This window comes from Leopardus geoffroyi, chromosome B4 (assembly GCF_018350155.1).
Source record: "Leopardus geoffroyi isolate Oge1 chromosome B4, O.geoffroyi_Oge1_pat1.0, whole genome shotgun sequence".
NCBI classification, from domain to species: domain Eukaryota; kingdom Metazoa; phylum Chordata; class Mammalia; order Carnivora; family Felidae; genus Leopardus; species Leopardus geoffroyi.
This window is the reverse complement of record NC_059341.1, coordinates 78,012,855-78,039,658: the sequence shown is the minus strand read 5'-3', so window position 1 is coordinate 78,039,658 and position 26,804 is coordinate 78,012,855. Positions and strand designations below refer to the sequence as shown.

General features: G+C 38.5%; 1 protein-coding gene across 8 annotated transcripts in view; it reads right to left on the bottom strand.

The window, feature by feature from the left end:
- The window catches only part of ATF1 (activating transcription factor 1), an 81,654-nt gene that overhangs the window by 27,273 nt on the left and 27,577 nt on the right, over positions 1–26,804 (bottom strand). For 5 of the 8 annotated variants that reach the window (XR_006709170.1, XM_045465129.1, XM_045465133.1 and 2 more), the window contains exons 3-4: positions 5,860–5,979; positions 3,279–3,379 (exon numbers count right to left, since the gene is read on the bottom strand). Coding sequence is in view for 7 of the 8 variants with exons in the window: in XM_045465129.1 (XP_045321085.1) it covers positions 3,279–3,379; positions 5,860–5,979 (221 nt within the window). In the remaining variant the exon portion in view is untranslated. The remainder of the gene's footprint in view (positions 1–3,278; positions 3,380–5,859; positions 5,980–26,804) is intronic. The other 3 variants (XM_045465131.1, XM_045465134.1, XM_045465132.1) reach the window with 1 other exon arrangement.

Below are 26,804 nucleotides of genomic sequence, written 5' to 3'. Positions count from 1 at the left end.
TGGATCATACTTTTACTGCATTATCTGCTAGGATCCTTAGATCCTCTAGCCAAAGTGGTCCTTGATAAGAGACAGACTGTCTTGATTCATCTGTTAGCTGAGAAGGAGTTGTCTGTGCTGTGGCCAACACCACCTACTGCTGTACCAGGATTAATTAACACTTTTGAAAAGTTAAAATTACAAAAGATCACAGAACAATACATTTGGCTTTAAAAAGTTGACTCCTTCCACGAGGTTCTTTCTTTGACTTACTTGATTTTGACTGGCTTAGGCCTTGGAGACCAAGGCTCTAGAGTGCACTTCAAATATTGAGAATTATTTTTATAGGAATCATAATAATCTGTGTGCGTTGTATTCTCTCAAAAGCTTTAAATGCATGTTCATAGCCACTAACCACCAAACAAATGATCTAAGACTGAAACACGAAGAGAATATGAACCTGAAGCTGTGACCTGTGAATATCACAGACATTAAGCACGTGTACATACACGTCTGAGATCACACAAAAGGAACAACAAAAACTGCGAGAACTTTTGAATGGTAACGGAGAGTGGCACTAATGCCTTAAAATTTGATCACATCTCTAAGCTGAACGTCTGATTAAAAGGAAGGAAGTGTTAAAGAGAAAACCACAGCCCTAAATGGCATCACTTAGGTTGAGTCCCCAAACTGGGGGGGTTAGTACTTAATCTAATTGCAGTTTCAACCTTCCCCCAAAAATGTAGTCTTAACTAGTCAGAAAGTTTCAGATCAGCACCAATGAGGTAATTTGTCACATGGGCTTTCTCCATCCCACCAAAGGAAGATGAGAATCTGCAATGATAAGACCTCCTGGCACTCAGGCCTAAGGGAAAGATAACCTTGCCTAGAAAAATTCTTTTACCAATAACTTGTTTGCCCCTCCTTCTTTCCTATATACAAATCTTCCATTTTGTACTTCTCAGAGGGGATGGTGCCCTTTAATAGTCAATTAGACCTTCAAATTTACTCACTTAAATTTTGTTTAACAGTATATATATGGTTTTTATGATTATTGGGGGAATATTTCCTATAAATGCACAATACATTAACAAGTACTTTATCCAGGAACTTTTGTGCTGGTAGAGCCCCCTTGTTCGGAACTTAAACTTTAAAAAAAAAATTTTTTTTTTTTTAACATTTATTCATTTTTGAGAGAGTGCGAGTGAGGGAGGGGCAGAGAGAGAGGGAGACACAGAATCCGAAGCAGGCTCCAGGCTCTCACGACCTGGGAGATTATGACCTGAGCAGAAGTCGGATGCTTAACTGAGCCACCCAGGCACCCTGGAAATTAAACTTTTATTTGCATTCTTTTGGTGACTGCCTCCAATAATCTAAGGTCGTCTAATCAATAACAATATAAGTAATCAATACAGGGATCTAATAAGCCATTCCTTATCTCACATATTTCTGTCTGCTATAATTCTTTGCATTTTGTTTTTAAACTACACAAATTAATCATTACTGTTCTAAAAATCAAAGGTTCTAAAAACTAAAAAATCAATGAATGTCTTAGTTCACCATTCTTTCTTATATTCACATTCTTTCTATTTGGACTCATTTTTCTTCTTCCTGAGGTGTAACCTTTAGTAAATTCTTAAATCAGTTTGAAATGAATTTTATTTCACCATTATTTTGGAGTGATTGTTCCATCGGGTATAAAATTCCAGAGCAATAGTTACTTTCTCTTGTTAAAGATTTTATAGTCCATTGTCTTCTAATATTACCTTCAAAAACCTATTAGCCTAATGGTCATTCTTTTCAAGGTAATTTACCTTTTTTCGTTAGAAGATTTTAAGATCTTACTGTTATCTTTGGTGTTTTCCAGTTATTTATTTAATAAGTTAATCTACAAGTTATTAATTTATTTAATAATTAATCTAGGGGCACCTGGGTGACTCACTTGGCTGAGCATCTGACTTCTGATTTCAGCTCAGGTCATGATCTCAGGTCATGATCTCACAGTTTGTGGGTTAAAGGTCTGCGTTGGGCTCTGCGCTGACAGCATGAAGCCTGCTTGGGATTCTCTCTCTTCTCTTCCCTGCTCACACTCTTTCCTTTCCTTTATCCTTTTCTCCCTCCCTTTCCTCCTACCTTCTAGTTTTGTTCAACAATTATTGAGCATCTACTCTTGTATGATTGCTTTACAGTGCAAAAACTTATTTAAGAGCACAGCCCATGGGCGCCTGGGTGGCTCAGTTAGGTGTGCGACTTCAGCCCACATCATGATCTTGCGGTTTATGAGTTCAAGCCCTGCACTGGGCTCTATGTTGACAGTGCAGAGCCTGAAGCCGGCTTCAGATTCTGTGTCTCTCTCTCTCTCTTCCCCTCCCCTGCTCATGCTCTCTCTCAAAAATAATAAGCATTAAAAAATTTTTAAAAAACACCACAACCTAGGGGCGTCTGGGTGGCTCAGTCAGTTGAGCATCTGACTTCAGCTTAGGTGATGATCTTGCAGTTTGTGAGTTCGAGCCCCGCGTCAGGCTCTGTGCTGACAGCTCAGAGCCTGAAGCCTGCTTCAGATTCTGTGTCTCCTTCTCTCTCTGCCCCTCTCCCACTTGTGCTCTGTTTCTGTCTCTCAAAAATAAATAAATGTAAAAAGAAAAATTAAAAAAAAAACCAGCACAGTCTGTGTATTATTATTTTTTTAGTTATCTCTACAGGCAACATGGGGCTTAAACTCACAACCCTAAGATCAAGAGTTGCATTTTCTTTTGACTGAGCTAACTAGGTACCCCTGGCCCATGTATTATTAATTGGAATCCCAACAGGATGAGATAAATACTGTAACAAGGGTCAGTATAAAGAATGCCACAGAAGAAAGACATAACTTGGTCTTGGGAGTTGGAATAAAGGTAATCAGAAGACTTCTAGGAGAAAATAAGGCTTAAAGTATGTGCAGGAATTATGCAGAATGCAGAAAAATGTGTTTCAGCAAAGGGACAAGACAAAGGCCCAGAGTTAGGAAGCTAAGAAAGGGAACACAAAGCAGTTCAATTCCTAAAATCTATAGTCATGTTGCTTTTAAAGTTAACTATCTAAAAGTAAATATGGAAATCTAGTGCTTTGCCAGAAGGTAAGATTAAATTCCTCTTCAGCACAGCAATTTAGGCCCTTCATAGTCTGGCTCATCTCTCTCTCTTAACATTTCCCATCCTATACGGACACATGCTCCCTCTTTATATAGTTTGCTTTGCACAGCACCATTCCAACTTATTGGTTATAGAACACACACGGGATCCAAAATGCCGAGTACTCACCTGTAAGATGGGCGCCGTGCTAGGATCCCGTGGGCTTTCTGTGAAGAGCCTATACTGTCTGATGAGTCCTGAGACTCCTCACTTTCTGATAAAGATGACACCTGAAAAACAGAACTGGTTTTATGGTGATAAACAATGCAGGTGGAAAACAATTTAATCTTACTTTCAGAAAATATGATCTGTCTCCTGCCAACCAAATTCATTTGTAATTAAATCTAAGGTCTAAAATAAAGGAGCAAATGAAAAAACAAAATTTATTTCAAGAGCCCAAACTAATTACAGGAATGTACAATACAGCATGCTCAGAACAAAGAAGAAAGTCTATCCCTAAATAAAGCAATACTATTTAACTAGAGTTATAAAGGCCAGTCTCTGATTTCCACCCTATTTCTATACTGATAAAAAACTGTGTTTTTTAAATCATTAATCTGATTTGGACTCCAGACATGCTCATTTTGAAGTGCTACTAGATATCCAACTATTATCAAATTATTAGATAATAACATTGCAGAGACTGCTAAATATACAAGCCTTTAAGTCAGGCATGAGGTCTTGGGCTAGACATATAAACTTGGGAGTCACAGCTCTCTAGGTAGTCCATAAAGCCCTAAGACTGGATGGGCTCAATACACAGAGAAGATGACCAAGAAGAAAACCCAGGAACATTCTAACATTAACAGGTTGGGAAGAAGGGGATGAACCAGAAAATAAGACCAAGAATAAGCCACCACTGAGGCAGGAAAAATACCAGGTAAGTGACGTGTCCTAGACAGCTAACAAAAGCAGTGTATCAAAGAGAATGATCAACCATGTTAAGTACTGCTAACAGATGAAATAAAACAAGGACTGAGAACAGACCATTATGTATAGCAAGATGGAGTTCACTGGCAAGGGCAGGTATAAGCACATGCAACTTAGAAAACTGTACTAATTAGGCTTCATCTCACTTCACAAATACCTGTAAAGCACTGAGTGCACAGCATAGAGCAAGGACATATTAAATGGTAACTGTTAATAATAAGTCCTATAAAATTATGTCAACACGATAATAACCACACGCAAGTTTTAAACTATAACAGTATCTTTTTTTTTTAATGTCATTCATTTTTGAGATACAGAGACAGGGCGTGAGTGGGGGAGGGGGGGAGAGAGAGAGGGAGACACAGAATCCGAAGCAGGCTCCAGGCTCTGAGCTGTCAGCACAGAGCCCGACGCAAGGCTAGAACCTACGCACGGTGAACCATAACCTGAGCAAAAGTCGGATTCACCAACTAAACCACCCAGGTGCCCCTACAGTATAATTAAGAAAACAAGTTATTTTCGATTTTTAAAATGTATTAAATTTCCCAATATTTGTCCAAAGTTGCACTATGGATAGATTTTTTTACTTCATCTTTATTTTAATGTTTATTATTTACTTTTGAGAATCAGACAGAGCCTGAGTGGGGGAGGGTTAGAGAGACAAGGAAATACTTCATCTTTATTTTAAAAAATAAAATAACCCAATCAGGTTTCTAGAAAGGACCTAACAAATCAGTGCTTTACATTACTATCTACAGAAAGCCTTCCCCTAATCAGATGTAGATCTTAAATTTCTATAAATCTGTTTTACATTCTATAATCTCCCTCAAAAACAAGTTCTAATGTACAGCTATTTACATTTTATATTAAAATCTGTATCTTTTGGCAGAAAAGAATGATCACAACCCAAAGTAATTAAGAGATATGTCCCTTCCATATTTCCTCAAGCATCATGGATTTCCATTTCTAACCTAAACCCTTAACTGTTTTCACTGTCCCTAAATTTACTCCAAAGTGTCCCACTGAACTCAAGAAATAATTTCTGGAACTAAGAGTTTACTTATATAATTAAGATCAAGTATTTCTATTTAACGACTAGCAACTAAGAGTAAAAACTCACAAATCCATGCAGTTGTCACCTTTCAAATAGAAAAATCACATAAACATGCAGCTCTAGAGCTGACAGCACCACCAGATACTAAATAGTCAGGAGGAAGAAATGAGGGATGACCAGAGGCATTCGGAGACTCACAAGAGCCAGAAGATAAAATGGGGAGAAAGAGTAGAAGGAAAAAGAACCCAGGATCACCTTTTCCTTCCTGCTCCTGTCAGCTGGTAATATGAAGGTACACAGATATAAATAAGAACTTGCCTCTACTATGAGAACGCTCTTATTTGACTTCCACAAAGCATAAAGTAGGTACTTTTTTTTTTTTTTTTTTTTTTTTACTTTGTTGACACTAACACCATCACCCTTGCTTCAGAATTCTCTTTCTCATGAAAGATACCACTGGGACAAAAAGATTCTGTCTCTTAAAGTCCTTCATTTCCAAGCAATAAATTCCCCCCAAATTGCTTTCCTTTTTCACTGGGTAGTCCATACATGAAATTAGAAATTCACAAACTTTTCTATTTGCCTTATTTGTTCTATAGCCTAATTTCTAAGACAACTTTACTATCTTGGTTTATAATATTGTAACTATAGCAACTTCAATTGTGTCCAAAGACTTAGTGTATAAAAGTCCCTCCTCACAACCACTAAGTCTTTGAATTTCTGTACCGTTTGCACGTGTGGTGGGTGAATTACAGAAGACTGAGCTGTCTGGATGACCCCCTGAACCTGTACTTGCTCTCCAGGAAGAGGTATAATTGTCACTGGCGCAGATCCTCTTAATGCCATCTAAGAACAAATAAAAATTCAATTAACATATTATACCTATGCATATAAGATCACTGAGTTCTTAACACTGGAAAACATAGTTCAGAGCTTATTATATTTAACCACATCTAGTAGTATCTTCTATGGGCCAGAGACTGTACTAGGGGGTTGACGTTACAAACTATAACAAACACAATAAGAACTGTAATAGAAGAGGAAAAGCAGAAAATACCGTTGGAGCAAAGAAAGGGTGCTACTTCATCTGGGTCTTGAAGGATAAACAATTCGCTGAAGTTGTATATGGGGGTTGGGGGGGGGTGGTTGGGAGGTATCTGGGGCAGAGAACTGATTGTGCAAAAATGTGGAGGCTGTTTAGAACATGTTATTCTGGGGCGACTGGGTGACTCCACTGGTTAAGCATCCAACTTCGGCTCAGGTCACTATCCCACAGTTTGTGAGTTCGAGCCCTGGGTCGGGCTCTGTGCTGACAGTTCAGAGCCTGGAACCTACTTCAGATTCTGTGTCTCCCTCTTTCTCTGCCCCTCGCTCCCTTGCTTGTGCTCTGTCTCTCAAAAATAAATAAACATTAAAAAAAAAAAATTTAGATGGGTGCCAGGCTGGCTCAGTCAGTTAAGCATCCAACTTTGGCTCTGGGTGGCTCAGTCGGTTAAGCATCTGACTTCAGCTCAGGTCATGATCTCACAGTCCAGGAGCTCGAGCCCTGCACTGGGCTTTGTGCTGAGAGCTCAGAGCCTAGATTCTGCTTCAGATTCTGTGTCTCCCTCTCTTCTCTCTGCCCCTCCCCCGCTTGTGCTTTGTGTCTGTCTGTCTGTCTCTCTCTCTCTAAGTAATAAAGAAACATTTTAAAAAATTGTAACGTTATTCTGAAAAGATCTGGCTGAAAACCAATCCAGAGATCAAGAGTCAAAAAGAGAAATATCAACTTTGTGTGGTGTTTTTAAAGAAAAATCCAAAAAAAAAAAAAAGAAAGAAAAATCAAATATTTAAAAATAAATAATTCAATTATGAGATTATAATTTATTTCTATGGAAATCCGATGGGATGTCATGGAAATACCACAATAAAATGCTAAGCCAAGAAAGGCCCACCCATCAACCTTCAAGGCTCAGCTCAGGTTCTCTCTCTTCCAAGAAGCTATCTAATATTTTCAGTTAACAGTGATCTCTCACCTTCCTGTGGACTACTCTGGTCCATACCATCCATCTTAGAGTTAAATAACAAAATCCAAGGCTGCTTCTCAGGTCTTATAAATCAACTTCCTGACTGCTCCCTTCTTTTTTTGTTTGCATAAAGCCCCAAAACAATGCCTTATTCCCTTTCATTGAAGGTTCTTTTCCCCTTCCCAAGATGGGATTAAATTCCAGCCTCATCATCCCCCAAAATGCGCAGGTCATGAAATTTTGTATATAAAATTTTATCCGGGTACTGAGAACTGCAAACTGCCACACAAATGATTTCCATCAACCTCTCTCATCACACACTGAAAGACATAAACCAAATTCTAGAACTGCTTTTATCAGTTTACGGCCATGTCCCTAGGATGACTCCAGCCCCCTTAAAATGCCTGCCCGAGAAAGCTCAATGCTGCCAAAAAATGTACTGTTTGTTCCAGTTAAAACCTAAGGCCCCTGACCGCACTTTGCTTACAGTGCTTACTTTAGGAAACTTAGAGTTATAAATCCTTTCTCTGATTCTTGAGATATAAATCTTCCATAACCCAGAAATGTCTCCTCTCAAGACCTGGGAGCCATCCCTTTGAAATGTAATCAGCAAGATTAGAGCCCTTGTCTTCCAGTCTCTGTGGGAAAGTAGGAGGGTAACTTTGATAAGCATCAATTAGCAAACACAGACGTCCTAATCACACCGACCAACCTCCCATCCTAACATCTTCGGTACTTGTCCTTTAGCACACCCTGGCATTTAAAAAGTACCTTTTGTTTCAGCAGATTTGAGCTCAATTTTTGCGGCACTCTCTCTTCTCTACTGCCTTCATCTGAATGAAGCATGTCTTGCTACCTTTAACATATGTCTGGCTCTTTCTCTTTGACAGCACCCCATTAGGGGGACACAAAAATTAAAGAGTTAAAATAGGATTCACAAATCTTAAGAGTCCAGCTCTAGAGTTACCATTACACTCAGAGAAAATAAATGAAGGTCGTCTTACGTTTCAGATGCCAACTGAAGCCAACCATTCAACTAATGGGGAAAGCTTGTGGTGCAATTAATTTACATTTCTACAAGATAAAAGCAATCATTCATTCAGGGTTTCTGGCAATCCTTGTGATTTTGTGCAGATTGTGGGTCTGGCAGGTGGAAAAAAGGCACCAGATTTTGTTTCAGGTATTAGTAATCCCTCACCCTTGTTATCACAGTTCTAACCTCACAAAATACTCATTATTCAGGGTCCCAAAGACCAGTGTTTTCCTACTCCCACTCTCAAACTTCATAATCTAAATCCTGAGATCACTCTGAAAAGAGAAAAAGAAGGAGCTGGTCCCCCAATTTTAACATGAGGTTGAAACACAGATGGGGCGCCTGGGTGGCTCAGTCAGTAAGTGTCTGACTCTGGCTCAGGTCACGATTTTGCGGTCTGTGAGTTCAAGCCCCGCATCGGGCTCTGTGCTGACAGCTTAAAGCCTGGAGCCTGTTTCAGATTCTGTGTCTCCCTCTCTCTGACCCTCCCCCATTCATGCTCTGTCTCTCTCTGTCTCAAGAATAAATAAACGTTAAAGTCTTTTAACTCTGAAAGGCACAGAGGCTTTAGAGACAGATAGCCTTGGGCTGATTTTCAGCTAAAGGCACTCACTAACTCTGCAAATTACTTTACCTTTCAGGACCTTAGCTTCCTCCTTTGAAAATGGAACTAATATTATCTTTTTCACAGTTATAATGAAGATTAAATGAGTAATAAGGTAAAAACAAAGGGTGGAGGGAAACAGTGAAGAGAAAGAGCCTACATATATTGTCTCTTATTTGGATCCTGGCTCAATAAACTGTTGACAAATATATATGTGCGGATTGTGAGAAAGATGGCAGAGTGGAAGGCTCCTGAGCTCATGTCACTCCACAGACACATGAAGATAATAGCTCCATCTGCGCAACTAACTGAACATGGCCTAAAGACTGGCAGAATAGACCTTCCGCAGTTAAATCATAGAGAGGAGGCCACCTTGAAAAGGGTAAGAGGAGCAGAGAGGGGGTTGAGAACCAACCCCACTGGGGAGACTAATCACAAATGGGAGAGACCCCACAAGCACTGAGAAGCAAGAGGATCACACCCCAGACCAGGTACCCCATGTGCTGGGGACCACGATGGGAAGAGAAGCCTCTCTAACATCTGGCTTTGAAAACCAGTGGGGCTTAACTTTGGGAGCTTTAAAAATCAGTGTGACTTAACTTAAAGGTACTTTAAAAATCTGGGCTTAACTCCGGGAGAGCTGGAGGGAGATAGGAAACTGTAAAGAGCCAGCATAATAAATAACCCTGCCTGAGACACAGCGTAGAAGCAGCAGTTTGAAAAATGCCTGGGGTACACGTGAAGGAGATAGACTTACTTACTAAAGGGGCAAGACTCTTCCAGAGATTTCTCCAAGAACAAAAGTGAAGGCGAATGACGTGAGCTGGACACTTGCAGGAACCAGTGCTAACTTTACTAGCACCATGTGCCCCACCCCTGTGTTCTCCAGCAAATAGGCCCCATCCACCCACATGCCTCAGGGGGCGTCCCTCAGAAGTAGCTCCCGCCCCACCACACCTTGCAAGCAGCCCCAGCAGAGACTGATGCTACTCCAAAGTGACTCCTGCAGGAGAGAGGGGAAGATGGCTACACATCCAAGTGTGCACGCCGTTTGGGCTGCAAGCCTTTTAGCTGGCCACAGAGGGAGAAAAATCCTGCCCATCAGTGTGCCCCCAACTGTGACAGACTGATGGGAGACATCTACCCTGAATGTTGACCCACCCACCAACCAAAACCCCTCAAGTGGCTGAGCACAGAGAAAGCCCTTTGGTGGGCCCGCAGCTGTGGCAGAGAGACTAACCGCAACCAGCTAGCAGGACTGCTGGCCATGCGCACCTCCTGCCTGTGGAGGCATCAGACCCCTCAACGCTGCAGGGACCAAACCCTGCCCCGTGAGCCCACAACAGGAAAGATGGGTCACTGCAATCAACTGGGTTGAAGGCAAACAGGACTCAGCCACAAAAAAAAGGGTGCACACGGCCCACATACATAGGAGACACCCTTGGAGCACCTGGTTCTAGAGACAAGGGAACATTTTACTACAGGGCACCACAGGATCTCTTCTACACAAGGCCACTACTTTTAAGACCAGGAGACAGAGCAGACCTCTCTAATACATACAAATAATAAACACTGAAGAGTTAGACAAATGAGGAGACAAAGGAATATGTCCCAAAGGACAAAATCAGAGCAAAAGAGCTAAAAGAAACAGGAATAAACAATATGCCAGATAAAGAATTTGAAGTAATCATAAAGACACTCACTGGACTTCACAAAAGAGTTATTTTATTTCATCAGAATAAAGAGAAAGGAATCCCAGCCTAACACTAAAGAAAGCCATCTAACCACAAGGGAAGAGATCAAGAGAAGAAAGTAAAAGAGAAGGACTACAAAAACAACTGGAAAACAAGTAACAAAATACCAATAAATACATACCCATCAATAATTACTTTAATGTAAATGAACTTAATGCCCCAAACCAAAGACACAGTGTGACTGAATGGATTTTAAAAAAGACCCACCTGGGGCACCTGGCTGGCTCAGTGGGTTAAGTATCCGGTTAAGCATCGACTTTGGCTCAGGTCATGATTTCACAGTTCGTGAGTTCAAGCCCCATGTTGGGCTCTGTGCTGACAGCTTGGAGCCTAGAGCCTGCTTTGGAATCTGTGTCTCCCTCTCTCTGCCCATCCCCCACTCACGCTCTGTCTCTCAAAAATAAACATTAAAAAAAATTCAAAATAGGAAGAAAAAAAAAGACCCACCTATTTGGTGCCTACAAGACACTCATTTCAGACCAAAAGACACATGTAGACTGAAAGTGAAGGGCTAGAAAAACATGTACCATGCAAAAGGAAGTGAAAAGAAAAAGGCCAGGATAGCAATACTTATATCACACAAAATAGACTTTAGAACAAAGACTGTAGCAAAAGACAAAGGACACTACATAATGATAAAGGGGAAAAAACCCAACAAGAGGATATAACAACTGTAAATATCTATACACTCAACATAAAAGCAACTAAATACATAAAGCAATTAACAGACATAAACAGAGAAAAAGGACAGTAATATAATTAGTAAGGGACTTCAACACCCCACTTAAATCAATGGATAGATCATCCAGACAGAACAGAAAATCAACAGGGACACTGGTTTTGAATGACACAATAGACCAGATGGACCCAACAGATATATACACAACATTCCATCCAAAACAAGCAGAATACACATTTTTTTTAGTGCACATGCAACATTCTCCAGGACACATCACATTTTAGGACAAAATGAAACTCAATAAATTCGAGAAGACTGAAATCATATCAAGCATCTTTTCAAACACAACTGTATGAAGCTAGAAACCAATTACAAGAAAAAAACACAAAATGAACACAAATTATGTGAAGGCTAAATAACATGCTACCAAACAATAGGTCAACCAAGAAATCAAAGAAGAAAAAAAAAATACAGAGACAAATGAAAATGAAAACACAACAGTCCAAATTCTCTGAGATGCAGCAGAAGTAGTTCTAAGAGGGAAGTACATAGCAAAACAGGCCTACCTCAAGAAAAACAAAAAAAATCTCAAATAAACAACCTAAACTTACACCAGAAAACTAGAAAAAGAACAGAGCCCAAAGCTAGAAAAAGGAAGGAAATACAAAGATTATATCAGAAATAAATGAAATAGAAACTTGAAAAAAAAAAAAATAGAAAAGATCAATGAAACCAGGAACTGATTCTTTGAAAAGATAAAACAAAATTGATAAACCTTTAGCCAGATTCATCAGGAGAAAAAAATACAGGACTCAAAATCAGAGATGAAGAGAAATAACGGACACCACAGAGATTATAAGAGAATTATTAGAAGAGATTATAAGGATTATAAGAGAATATTATGAAAATGTATGTGCCAACAAATCAGACAACCTAGAAAGTGGATAAATTCCTAGAAACATATAATCTTCCAAAATAAAGAGTAACAAATAGAAAATTTGAACAGACTGATTACTAATGATACTGAGTCAGTAATTAAAAAAAACTCCCAACAAACAAAAGTCAAGGACCAACTGTCTTCACAGGTGAATTCTACCCAACATTTAAAGAGTTAACAACTATTCTCCTCAAACTATTCCAAAAAAATAGAAGAGGAAAAGAAGCTTCCAAATTCACTCTATGAGGCCAGCATTATCCTGATACCAAAACCAGACAAACTCTACAAAAAAAGAAAACTACAAGCCAATATCTCTGATGAACATAGATGCAAAAGCCCTCAACAAAACAAAACATTGGCAAACTGAATTCAACGATACATTAAAAGCAATCATTTACCAAAATCAAGCAGGATTTATTCCAGGGATGCAAGGGTGTTCACAATTTGCAAATCAATCAGCATGATACATCACATAATAAGATAAAGGATAAAAGCCATATTATCATCTCAACAGATGCCAAAGAGTATTTGACAAAATACAATAACCATTCATGCTAAAAACTCTTGACAAAGATTTAGAGAGAACATACCTCAACATAATAAAGGCCATGTATGACAAACCTACAGCTAACATCATATTCAATACTGAAAAATAGAGCTTTTCCTCTAAAGACTGGGAACAAGACAAAGATGTCCACTCTCACCACTTTTATTCAATATAGTACTGGGAGTCCTACCCACAGCAATCAGACAAGAAAAATTAATAAAAGGCATTCAAATTGATAAAGAAGAAGTAAAAACAGCACTATTTGCAGATGACATGATACTACATATAGAAAACCCTAAAGACTCCACCAAAAAACTATTAGAACTGATAAAATTCAGTAAAGCTGTAGGATGGAAAATTAATATACAGAAATCTGCTGCATTTCTATACAATAATGATGAAATAGCAGAAAAAGAAAACAATTCCATTTACAATTCTATCAAAAATAATAAAATATTGGGGCACCTGGCTGGCTCAGTCAGTACAGCATGTGACACTTGATCTCAGGGTTGTGGGTGCGAGCCCCATGATGAATGTAGAGATTACTTGAAAACAAAAAAAATCTTTACAACAACAATGGGGCTCCTAGGGTGGCTAAGTCAGTTGAGCGTCTGACTCTTGAGTTCAGCTCAGGTCATGATACCAGGGTCATGGGATCGAGCTCCACATCAGGCTCCTTGCTGAGTGTGGAGCCTGCTTGAGATTCTTTCTCTCTCTCTCTCTGTTCCTCTCCCCAACTCTCTCTCTAAAATAAAAAACAACAACTCTGTACCCATTAAACAATAATTTCCTATCCCTCTCCTCCTAACTCTTTGGCAAGCCCTTGGCAACCACCATTAAAACCACCACCACCTAGGGATAAACTTAACCAAGGAGGTGAAAAACTTGGACTCTGAAAACTATAAAACACTGATAAAAAGAAATTGAAATGACACAAACAAATGGAAAAATATGACATGTTTATTGACTGGAAGAATATTGTTAAAATATTCATACTACCCAAAGCAATTTATAAATTCAATGCAATCCCTATCAAAATACCCACAGCATTTTTCACAGAACTAGAATAAACAATCCTAAAATCTGTATGGAACCACAAAAGACTCCAAACACCCAAAGAGATCCTGAGAAAGAATAACAAAGCTGAAGGAACCCAGATTTCAAAATATATTACAAAGCTATCGTAATCATATATCAACAGAACAAAGAGTCCAAAAATAAACCCACACTTATATGGTCAATTAACCTACTACAAAGGAAGACTATGTAACGGAGAAAAGATAGCCTCTTCAACAAATAGTGCTGAGAAAACTGTATAGCTACGTGCAACAAATTGAAACTGGACCACTTTCTTTTACCACACATAAAAATAAACTCACAATGAATTAAATACCTAAATGTGACATGAAACTAACTATAAAACTCTGGCAATAACATTGGCTTTAGCAACATTTTTCTAGATATGTCTCCTCAGGTAAGGGAAACAAAAGCGAAAATAAACTATTGGAAACATACCAAAATTAAAAACTTTTGCACAGCAAAGGAAATCATTAACACTAATTGATTAGTGGGTTGAAAAGGCAACCCACTGAAATGGAGAAGATATTTGAAAATGATCCCTGATAAGGGATTAATATCCAAAATAAATAAAGAAGTTCTACAATTCAAAACCAAAACCACAAATAACCGGAGTAAAAAAACTGTACATCTGAATAAACATTTTTTTCAAAGATATACAGGTGTCCAACAGACACATTAAAAAATTATCAATATCACTAATAATCAGAGAAATGCAAATCAAAACCACAATGAGATATCATCTTATGCCTGTCAGATGTAGAATCAAGAAGACAAGATATCACAAGTGTTGGTGAGGATGTGAAGAAAAACGAACGTCATGCACTGCTGGCGGGAACATAAATTGGTACAGGAACTATGGGAAACAGTATGGAAGTTCCTTAAAAAATGAAAAGTAAAATACTGTATGATCCAGTAATTCCACTACTGGGTATTTACCCAAAGAAAACAAAGACACTAATTCAAAAAGATATATGTACCTCTATGTTTTTGCAGCATTATTTACAATAGTGAAGGTATGGCAGCAACCCAAGTGTCCACAGACAGATAAAATGGAAAGAAAAGATGTGATATATACACACAATGGAATGGTACTCAGCCATAAAAAAGAATGAGATCTTGACATGTGTGACAGCATGGATGGACCCAGAGGATATTATGCTAAATATAGTAAGTAAAACAGAAAAAGACAGAGATTGTATGATTTCACCTTTATGTAGAATAGAAAAAACAAACAGACTCTAAAATACAGAGAACTGATGGTTGCCAGAGGGGAGGTTGGAGGAGGATGGATTGAAATAGATAAAGGGGATTAAGAGGTAAAAACTTTCAGTTATAAAATAAATAAGTCAAGGGCATGTAAAGTAAGCATAGGTAATATAGTCATTAATATTGTAGTAACATTGTTTGGTGACAAATGGTGACTACACATCACGATAAGCAGTGAGTAATGTATAGTACTACTGAATCAGGAGCACTTGTGGGATCGAGCCTTGTGTCAGCCTCCTTGATGAGCATGCAGCCTGCTTGGGATTCTTGCTCTCTCTCCCTCTGCCCCTCTCCCTGTCTGGTGTACTCTTTTGTTTTCTCTAAAATAAAAATTAAAAAAAAAAAAGAACTACTGAATCAATATGTTGTACATCTGAAACTAATATGACATTGTATGTTAATTTTACTTCAATTAAAAAAAATTTTTTTGGAGAAAGCAAGAGAGTGCACGAGTGGGTGAGAGGGGTGGGGGGGGGAGGGGAGCAGAGAGAGAGAGAGAGAGAGAGAGAGAGAGAGAGAGAAAGAGACCAGAAAGAGAGAGAGGGGGGAGAATCCCAGATGCAGGGCTCAATCCTATGACCCTGGGATCGTGACCTGAGCAGAAATCAAGAGTTGGGACACTCAACCAACTGAGCTACCTAGGCACCCTTAAATTTTTTTAAGTATGTGTGTGCACATACAATAAATAACAATCAGGTAATAAATAACAATCAGGAAAATCTTAAACACTGAATGGATATTTGGCAATATTAAGTAATAATTCCTTTAGGTGTGATGATAGTATTGTGGTTTTGGTTTTTTTAAAGGAGTCCTCATAATTCAGAGAAATGTATTGAACTACTGAAGAAATGATGATATTTAGGATCTGTTTCAATATAATCCATTTGGTTGGTGGGGTAGGTAGGGGGAGGACAAGAAGCCCTGAGTTAATAAATGCTCAAAGTGGGTCATAAGAGCCATGAGAGTTCAACCTAATAACGTCTTATTCTGGGGGCACCTGGGTGGTTCTGTAGGTTAAGTCTCCGACTCAGCTCAGGTCACGATCTTATAGTTCGTGAGTACAAGCCCCACACTGGGCTCGCTGTTGTCAGCACAGAGCCTGTGCTGACAGCTCAGAGCCTGGAGCCTGCTTCAGACTCTGACTCCCTTTCTCTATGCCCCTCCCCTGCTTGTGTTCTGTCTTTTAATATACATACATACATATATACATAAATATCTTATTCTGAATATGTTTTAAATTGTCCATTGTAAGTTTTTTGAAAAGTACCCAGCACAATAGTGACCACAACAGTGGTTGGTCCTATCTAGCTGCAGAGCCCAGTGCTCTTTTCCAAGACACCCTGTGCCTCCTGATGCCAAGCAAAGAGTTTACAACCTCTCACTCTATGTTCTCAGTTTGCTTCCAACATATCAAGTATATTTGTTTTGCTTTTTCATTTCAAGGAAAAAGAAGAAACAAGACTGTTTTGACATTTGAAATTATGATTTGTTAATTACTACAGCATCAACGGTGGCATCTCCTTAAGTCCAGGGTATCTGCTCAGTTCTTAATGGACTGGAGCCATTAATTCAAAATACAAATGAAAAATAAAATGAACCAGATAATTACATCTAAGTTTGTTATTTAATGTAAAGATAATTTAGCCATAACTTTGTGGTTTTAAATTTTTTTCTGTAATTAAGTGTATGCTGTACTTGCTCCAAAATGTCACTCTTCCTAAGTCTCAAAAGATTCAAATGATCTTTGGAAAGTTAGGATTTACACATGGTAAACAGAAGTGACTGGATAAGAATTCACATTCAACTACATGCTTTCAGAATGCCAAATCCATGTATCTCCTATACACCTACCTACTTAATAGTTTTCTTTAAAGTATCTCTTTTGTAGACTCAAATGCACTTAAAAAAAAAAAAACAAAATTTTTTTCACTATAAGTAAAAACTAGTACCATTTGCCATAACTCTATGGGAAATATAAAAATAAATAAAATCAAAACAATGTTGTTACTAAATATTGCATTTTTTAATGTTTATTTTTGACAAAGAGTGCAAGCAGGGGAGGGGCAGAGAGAGGGGAACAGAGGATCTGAAGCAGGCTCTGTGCTGACAGCAGCAAGCCCAATGTGGGGCTTGAACTCAGGAACCACATGATTGTGACCTGAGCTGAAGTTGGATGTTCAACCGACTGGCTCTTGGTTTCGGCTCAGGTCACAATCTCACAGTTTATGAGCTCAAGCCCCAGGTCAGGCTCTGTGCTGACAGCGTGGAGCCTGCTTGGGATTCATTCATTCATTCATTCATTCATTCATTCATTCTCATTCTCTCTCTCTCTGTCTCTCTCTCTCTGTCTCTCTCTCTCTCTTTCTCTCTGCCCCTCCCCTGCTCGTGCTGTCTCTGTTTCTCTCAAAATAAACTTTAAAAAAATGTATATTGTATTTTTAATTTAAAAACCACACAAAACATGGGATCCCAATAGTTCTCCAGTGGAAAAAAATAAATAAAAATAAAAAATAAAATAAAATAAAATAAAAACCACACAAAACAATTCTTAAACACCTACTAAAAAACTCATCATGGTCTACAAAGCCCTGCACAGACTGTCTCCTTCCTCCCTCTCCTGCTTCATCTTAAACATGTTCCCCTAGTTCTGCCCACAGCGGAGCCTGACAGTTCCTTTTACTTCTGCTCCCTCCCAAGGCCTTGGCATAGACATTCCCTCACATGCCTAGAAAGGTCTTCCCTTCATTCCTGTAAGTTAACACCTACTCATCCTTCAGTTTTCAACTCTAGCATCATTTCCTTAGAAAAGCTGTCCTATTCCCCACAAGGTCAAATCCCCTATCATATAGACTCTCATATTATCCTATGTCTTTATGCATGATCTTTTAGGCTTCTCAGTGTTAGTTTTATCTGGGTGAGTATCTGGTCCGTGTGTTGTCTCCTCCACCAGACAGCAAGTGCTCTGAAGATGAGGAACTTGCCTCTTTTTGCTCCATACTGTATTCTCAAGCTAGGGTCTTAACCCAACTGGCACATGTGATGCTGAACAAATTAAGTTTTGCAAATTAATGAAATATTTTCTGATTTTGGACACTATAACTTAGTGAAGTTATTACTATGCTTTCTTCTGGATGTATCTTTGACTTTTCTAACTCGAATTCTACATTTCCTCACTTCAGGGCATTTGACCAATATTTTTATTTCCAGCCAAGAAATGTAAGGGGTGGAACACAGGAGATGATGCTAACCTTCCCATCTTCTTCATGTCAATATGGCCAGAGAGAAATGTTTTCTGTTCTAAGTTTGAATAGGTCATTCTCATTGCTGACAATCCATCTTGTTCCATCCAATGCCCTAACTTTCAAATAAGCAATCTGGTATCTTTGAATTCAACACATTAAAACAAAAATGTGGGTGCCTGGGTGACTCAGTTAAGCGTCTGACCCTTGATTTCAGCTCAGGACATGATCTCACAATTTTTGAGTTTGAGCTCCACATCAGGTTCTGCACATGTGTTCCCCTGCTCATGTGTTCTCTCTCTCAAAATAAATAAATTAAAAAAAAAATAACATAATAAAAATGTTCATCTATGCACCACTTGAAGAGATGTGGAGTCCCACCAGTGGTGGAATGTATACTGTATTTTGAGAAACACTACACTAGAGAATAGGGGTGGGGGTGGTCAGGTAAGCAAACCCAGGCAACACTGTTTTGAATATCAGGACTAAGAGTTTAGATTAAATAGATAACAAGACCCAGTAAGTGTCACCTCTCTGCCAGGCGCTGTGCTACACCTTCAAAATAAAGAAGACAATAGACAGTCACTGCCTTCAGAGCCAATCACAAAGAAACCAATTAAAAAGTTTTAAACATACTGTTTCAGTACACGTATGCCTCAACATATAGCATTTATTTGTTCTCAAAAGCCTGGCTAAAAAGTAAATTTCACACCAAAAAAAAAAAAAAAAAGTATGAGAATGGGGTTGGGTGGAAAGATATATGTGACAAAAGTAAAAGAATAAAATCGTCTAGTTTTCTGTCATCTAGGAAAAAAATGCTGGGAAGACAGAAACAAGGAGAAAGCAGGACAAAAAGGATATATTCTTATATCCTTCTGGTTGAAGGATATAACCTAATTCTCTATGGGTCTCTTGTATTTCTGTATGTCTTCCAAGCAGAGGCAACTTTTGTTCTGGACTCTTTTCAAGGATGTTTGTATGGTGAACATCTTTGAAAGATAAGTTAGCATCTGGACAAGAGAAAGACAAATCTGGACAGATCTGTTTGCTGTCCAGAATAATAAAAGTAATGTCTCCTCTAGGGCAAAGTTTGGACAGGTATGCTAGCAGCTTTCTTTAAAAGTTTGGGGTTTCCTTTTTATTTGAGAGAGAGAGAGAGAGAGAGAGAGAGGGAGGGAGGGAGGGGGGGGAGAGAGAGAGAGAGAGGGAGGGAGGGAGGGAGGGGGGGAGAGAGAGAGAGAGAGAGAGAGAGAGAGAGAGAGAGAGAGAATATATATCTTAAGCAGGCTCCACACACAGCACAGAGCCCAACACAGGGCTTGATTCCCACGACCATGAGATCATGACCTGAACCGAAATCAAGAGCTGGCTGCTTAACTGACTGAGCCACCCAGGTGCTTCAAAAGTCTGGGATTTCTTAAGCCTGAAGTCTCCCCTGAGCAATGATGCAAACTCTACAGTATTCCATGCAACTTGGAGGGCAAGGGGAACTGAGCAAACATGAGACTCATGCTATTTGCTATGCCACGAGTTATAAAAGCCCTTTTATCTGAACCAGAATTCTCATGTCTTCTGCCAGCATCCATGAAACTGAGGCAACCTAGCTTATCAGCTTGCACACAGTGTAAAATGTCAGACCTTTCATATTTCTTGACATTTCTCTGTCCTCTGCTTCACTTATGTTCTGAAGACTATAGATTCTAAATCACCAGGGCAAAATTTTAGGACAAGAACAAATAAAGAGTAAACAGAATTGCTTATTCAAGTCAGAGATGAACTGACTGCTCTCAAAGGAGAAGGGGACATGAAAGGCCAGGGTTTTTTCTATGTAAAGATAGGAGACCCCCTATTAACCTGGGACTTCCAAAGGGCCACACCCTCAAGGTAAGGTAAAAGGAGGAAAGTTGCATGGATATGGGGAACGGAAGGGCTGAAGATGTAACTAGCTCTCCAGCAGACTTATGGCCCATAATAACATTACTTAGGGGAAAAAAGAGCCTCGAGGCACCTGGATGGCTCAGCTGGTTGAGCATCTTGAATTGGACTCATGCCATGATTCCAGGGTTGTGGGATTGAGCCTCACATGCTGTGTGTGGAGACTGCTTAAGATTCTCTCTCTCCCCCTCTGTTCTCTCCTACTCATACACTCTCTCTCTATAAATTAAAATAAAATAAAGGGGGGAAAAAAAGAGCTTCAAATGCTAAAAATGGTTCCCCAGGTACCTGGTAACAGTAAATTCTCTCTGAGAAATTGACTCTCATCCTTGGCCACAAATAATTCTCATAAACAATTTTTTCAAGTTCAACAGATACTAAAGAATAAAAAATAACTAATCATACAAAGTAGCATGAACAAAAAGCAAAAACAAGGGAGAATAGAATCGGACCCAAGTGATTTTGGATACTGACATAATCAGGCACATCTTATAAAATAATTATGCTAACTATGTTTAAAGAAGCAGACTGTTTCAAAATAAGCTTGAAAATATCTTCAGAAAAGAGAAAACTACAGTATATTGGAAAATGAATCAGATATACCACATTAGAATTAAAAGGAGAATTAATGAACTGGATGACAGAAAAGAAGAAATTATATGAACTGCAACAGAGACAGATGCAAAACACATAAAAAGTTAAGAGACATGGAAGATAGAGTGAGAAGGACAAAGAGATGTTCAAAGGCATAAGGTGAAGAGATAACAGCTGAAAATGTTATATAACTAATGACAGACACCAATCCATGGATTCAAGAAGCTTAGTAACTCCCATGTGGAATAAACAAAAAGAGTTCTATACATAAACACAGCACAGTGGAAGCTGCAGAACACCTGAAGATAAAGAGAAGACTATAAAAGCCACCGAAGGGAAAAAAAAAGATTATATTTAAAATAGCAATCGGGGTGCTGGGGTGGCTCAGTCAGTTAAGCGTCCGACTTTGGCTCAGGTCACGATCTTGCAGTTCTTGAGTTTGAGCCCCGTGTTGGGCTCTGTGCTGACAGCTCGGAGCCTGGAGCCTGCTTCAGATTCTGTGTCTCCCTCTCATATGCCCTCTCTCTCTCTCTCAAAAATAAACATTAAAAAAAATTTTTTTAAGAATGATGAAATAGGTATTTTTAACAAAGAAGTCACCACATCAGCAGACTTATATCAAAAGAAATTCTAAAGCAGTAGTTCTCAATAAGGAATAATTCTGACCCCTACGAACATTTGGCAACATCTGGGGACTTTTTGGGTTGTCAAAATGTGGAGTGCTGCTGACATCTAGTGGGCAGAGGCTAGAAATGCTGCTAACAATCACACAATGCACAGTCCCCCACAACAAAGAACTACCCAGCCCCAAACATCTATAGTGCTGAGGTTTTCTAAAGCATATACTTAAGGTTTATTAAAAAAAAAAAAAAAAGGAATTCTCAAATGAAATCTTAAGACATGTATGGTGGAATGAAGAGCAAAGAAAGTGATATGTGGGAAAAAACATACTTTGCATGAAATAATTATGATGTTTTATGGAATTAAAAGACAAAAAAATAAAATTAACTCCTAATAATGGTAATAAGTTAGAAAGAGGATAAATGAAAATAAATGTTCTAAAGTTACTGGATCATCTAAGAAAGAGAAAAGGTATTAACTTTAAACTTTACTAAGTAGGTGTGCTGTAATTAGGACAATCACTAAAAAAATAAAATAAAAAAGTAATAAGTTTATGTGCAGTCCAAATTGATACAAGAATGAGCAAACAAAATGAGAAGAAATGATTCAAAAGACAAGAAGGGGAAGAAAAAGAAACATGGAACATGTGGATCAAAAGCATAAGGTAAGATAGTAGGTCTAAACCTGTATGTTATCAGTAATCATGTTCAATGTACATGGACCAAAAGTTCTCTGTTAAAAGTCTAGAAGACTAACACCCAAAAAACAAATAATCCAGTGAAGAAATGGGCAGAAGACATGAACACTTTTCCAAAGAAGACATCCAGATGGCTAAAAGACACATGAAAGGAGGTGCAACATCACTCACCATCAGAGAAATACAAAACAAAACCACAATGAGACCACCTCACACCAGTCAAAATGGCTAAAATTAAAAACTCAGGAAACAACAGATGTTGGTGAAGATGCAGAGAAAGGAGATCCCTTTTGCACTGCTGGTGGGAATGCAAACTGGTGCTGCCACTTTGGAAAACATTATGGAGGGCCCTCAAAAAATTAGAAAAAGAACTACCCTATGACCCAGCAATTGCACTACTAGGTATTTATCCAAAGGATACAAAAATGCTGATTCGAAGGGGCACATGCACCCCAATGTTTATAACAGCGCTATCGACAATAGCAAAGTATGGAAAGAGCCCAAATGTCCATCAATGGATGAATGAAGAAGATGTGGTATGTGTGTATACGTATATGTATATACACACACACACACACACACACATATATATACATCACACACACGCACACACACTGGAGTATTACTCGGCAATCAAAAAGAATGAAATCTTGTCATCTGCAACTACATGGATGGAACTGGAGAGTATTATGCTAAGCAAAATTAGAGAAAGACAAATATCATATGACTTCATTCATATGAGGAATTTAAGATACAAAACAAATGAACATACGAGAAGGGAAACAAAAATAATATAAAAACAGGGAGGGGGTCAAAACATAAAAGACTCTTAAATATAGAGAACAAACAGGGTTTCTGGAGGGGTTGTGGGAGGGGGGATAGTCTAAATGGGTAAGGGCATTAAGGAATCTACTTCTTAAATCATTGTTGCACCATATGCTAACTTGGATGTAAATTAAACAATAAATAAATTAAAAAATAAAATTAAATAAAAATTAAAATAATATAGAAGCTGTGGTGTATATATATAATAGAATATTACTCAGCAACCAAAGAGAATGAAATCTAGCCATTTCCAACAACATGAATGGAATTAGAATGTATTATGCTAAGTAAAATAAGTCAGAGAAAGACAAATATAGGATTTCACTCATGTGGAATTTAAGAAACAAAACAGATGAACACAGAGGAAGGGAAGGAAAAATAATATAAAAGAGGGAGGCAAACCATAAGACACTCTTAAATACAGAAAACAAACTGAGGGTTGCTGGAGGGGAGGTGCATGGGGGGGATGGGCTAAAAGGATGATAAGCATTAAGGAGGGCACTTATTGGGATGAGTTATACGTAAGTGATGAATCACTGGGTTTTACTCCTAAAACCAGTATTATACTGTATGTTAACTAACTTGAATTAAAAAAAAAAAATCTAAGAGACTACAATGGCATAACTATTCAGCCATAAAAAAAGAATGCAACCTTGCCATCTGCAACAACATGGATAGACCTTCAGGGCATTATACTAAGTAAAATTAAGTCAGAGAAAAACAAATAACCTATGATCTCAGGTATATGTGAAATCTAAAGCAAACAAACAAAAACCTGAACTCAGAGAACAAATTTGTAAGTGCCAGAGTTGGGGGGTGGGAGTAAGTGAAATGGTGAATGTAGTCAAAAGGTACAAACTTCCAGTTATAAAATAAATAAGTCAGGGGCACCTGGGTGGCTTGGTTGGTTAGGCAACCAACTTCGGCTCAGGTCATGATCTCACAGTTTGTGGTTGGAGCCCCGCGTTGGGCTCTGTGCTGACAGCTCAGAGCCTGGAGCCTGCTTCAGATTCTGTGTCTCCCCCTCTCTCTACCCCTCCGCTGCTCATGCTCTGTGTCTGTCTCTCAATATTAAATAAACATTAAAAAAAAATTTTTTTAATAATAAATAAATAAGTCAAAAGGATGTAATGTACAGCATAATGACTACACTTAATAATACCATTTTGCATATTTGAAAGTTGCTAAGAGCACAAATCTTAAAAGTACTCATCACGAGAAAAAAATTGTAACTATTATGGTGATGAATGTTAAGTAGATTTATTGTGACGATCATTTTGCTGAATCATTATGTTGTATACCTAAAACTAACATAACGTTGTATATCAATTATATCTCAAAAACAAAAAACAAAACACCAAACCAAACCAAACCCACAATGAGATACTGCTACATCTCATCCACCAGAAGGTTTCGACTTAAAGAAACAAGAAACTCATGATTCCAATTTGGGCACTTAAGTGGATCAACAGTTCTCATACACTTCTGATGGTGTTATAAACTGCCACAAGATTGTAAAACCATTGGCGACATCTTCTATAACTAAACGTTCACATGCCCTGTGATGAAGCAATTATGTGTAGCATAGACATGTACAAGAACATTCATTAAGGGGAGCCTGGCTGGCTCAGTTGGTTAAGCGTCCGACTTCAGCTCAGGTCATGATCTTGTGGCTCGTGAGTTCAAGTCCTACGTCGGGTTCTGTGTTGACAGCTCAGAGCCTGGACCCTGCTTTGGATTCTGTGTCTCCTTCTCTCTCTGTCCCTCCCCTCTGATGCTCTGTCTCTCTTGCTCTCAAAAATAAATACACATTTAAAAAAAATGTTTAAAACGTTCATGAAGCACAATTCACAATATCTAAAACCGGGGGGTGGGGAGGAGAAGGAGGGGGGAATCCAGGAGACTAGATTAAAAAAAAAAAAAAATCTGGGCGCCTGGGTGGCTCAATCCATTAAGCGTTTGACTTCAGCTCAGGTCATGATCTCACGTTTCGGGAGTTCAAGCCCCATATTAGGCTCTGTGCTGACAGCCTGGAGCCTGCTTCAATTTCTGTGTCTCCCTCTCTCTCTCTGCCCCTTCCCCACTCAAGCACTCTCTCAAAAAAAAAAAAAAAAAAAAAAAACCACTAAAAAGTTTTTTTTTTTAAATCTAGCTATATACCGTTAGCAAGAGATACATTTAAAATATAAAGACACAGGGGCACCTGGGTGGCTCAGTCAGTTAAGTGTCCAACTTCTGCTCAGGTCATGATCTCACAGTTCATGGGTTTGAGCCCTCCATTGGGCTTGTGTGCTGATAGCTCAAAGCCTGGAGCCTGCTTTGGATTCTGTGTCTCCCTCTCTCTTTGCCCCTCCCCCCCTTGTGTGCTCACGCTCTCTCTCAAAATTAAATAAACTTAAAAAACATAAATAAAATATAAGGACAGAGAAAACTGGAAAGTGAAAGCACAGGAAAAAAAGATGCCATTCAAGAAACTACCAAATTAAAGCCAAATACTATGAAATTAGACTTTAAGATAAAAAGCATTTCTAGAAATAAAGAGACAGATAAAAGAGACAATTCTCCTGGAATATAAAATAACTGAAAAACCCACAATCATATAACAACTCCTTATAACACACAATCACAAGAAAATTGAAGGACCACTGGATCAGTCCATAATTATATTGGAGGATTAACACATTTCTCAGTCATAGAACAAGCAGAGTGATAAAGATATAAAAGATTTAAACAATGAAATCAACAACCGGGACGTAATCTATAGACCTCTGCATCCAACAACCACAGAATACACCTTCTTTTTAAGCACACACTAAGCATTTAAAAAAATTTACCATTGATTCTATGAGAGCAAAGTTGTATTGCAGATTAGCTCTTGGTTTATTAATTTGGGGACCAAAATCCTACACTTCTACTACTTCATGGAAAGAGACATTAAAGAATCACAAAATTGCTTCTCAAGTAAAATACTCAAAATTATGGGGCGCCTGGGTGGCTCAGTCGGTTAAATGTCGGACGTCAGCTCAGGTCATGATCTCACGGCTCGTGGGTTCAAGTGCCATGCCAGGCTCTGTGCTGGCAGCTCAGAGCCTGGAGCTGCTTCGGATTCTGCCTCTCTGTCTCTGTCCCTCCCAAGCTCATGCTCTTTCTCTCTCTTCAAAAATAAGTAAACATTAAAAAAACTTTTTTAAATACTCAAAATTATGTCATTATTTAGAAAAATGCACTAAATATGAAAAATTTGAGATCCAAACTCATTATTTTTTTAATAAACTCAGAAAAGTTGGGAGTCTTACCTTAGGACAAAAACTTCCTGCTCACTGTGCCTCTGAATGGTTGCAGGTGATACAATGTACTAAACTTCCTTCTGAAGCACATTGTCCTTAGTCTTATTACCACAAAGCCTCTTTTATCAACAGAACTCTGTGTGTAATCCTGTTTCCTTTGGAAAATCTCATATATAATCTCATACATAATCAAGACCTCTTGGGTTTCCAACATCCAGACATTTTCAGTAAACTCACCAACTCAATCTGAACACATTGCCGTACTGTTTTGCTACTACCACTCTTCAGTTGTAGATTAGAACACTCACTCTGTATTTGGGGGACTATTCATCTATCGTACATGAAGATGAGACCTCTTGTGTTAAATTCCTCCACATATACTGCTTAACTTAAATTATGAACCCGTCTGCTCTATTAGTTCAGACATATTACTGCATGGAATTTGGGGCTGTTATCTAACATTTTTATAGGCCGACTCCAGAATATTATAACCCTACACTGATGTATCTAAATTATCTTAAAATGTCTAATATGGGAAAAATTTTTATTACAGTATATTTACAAATT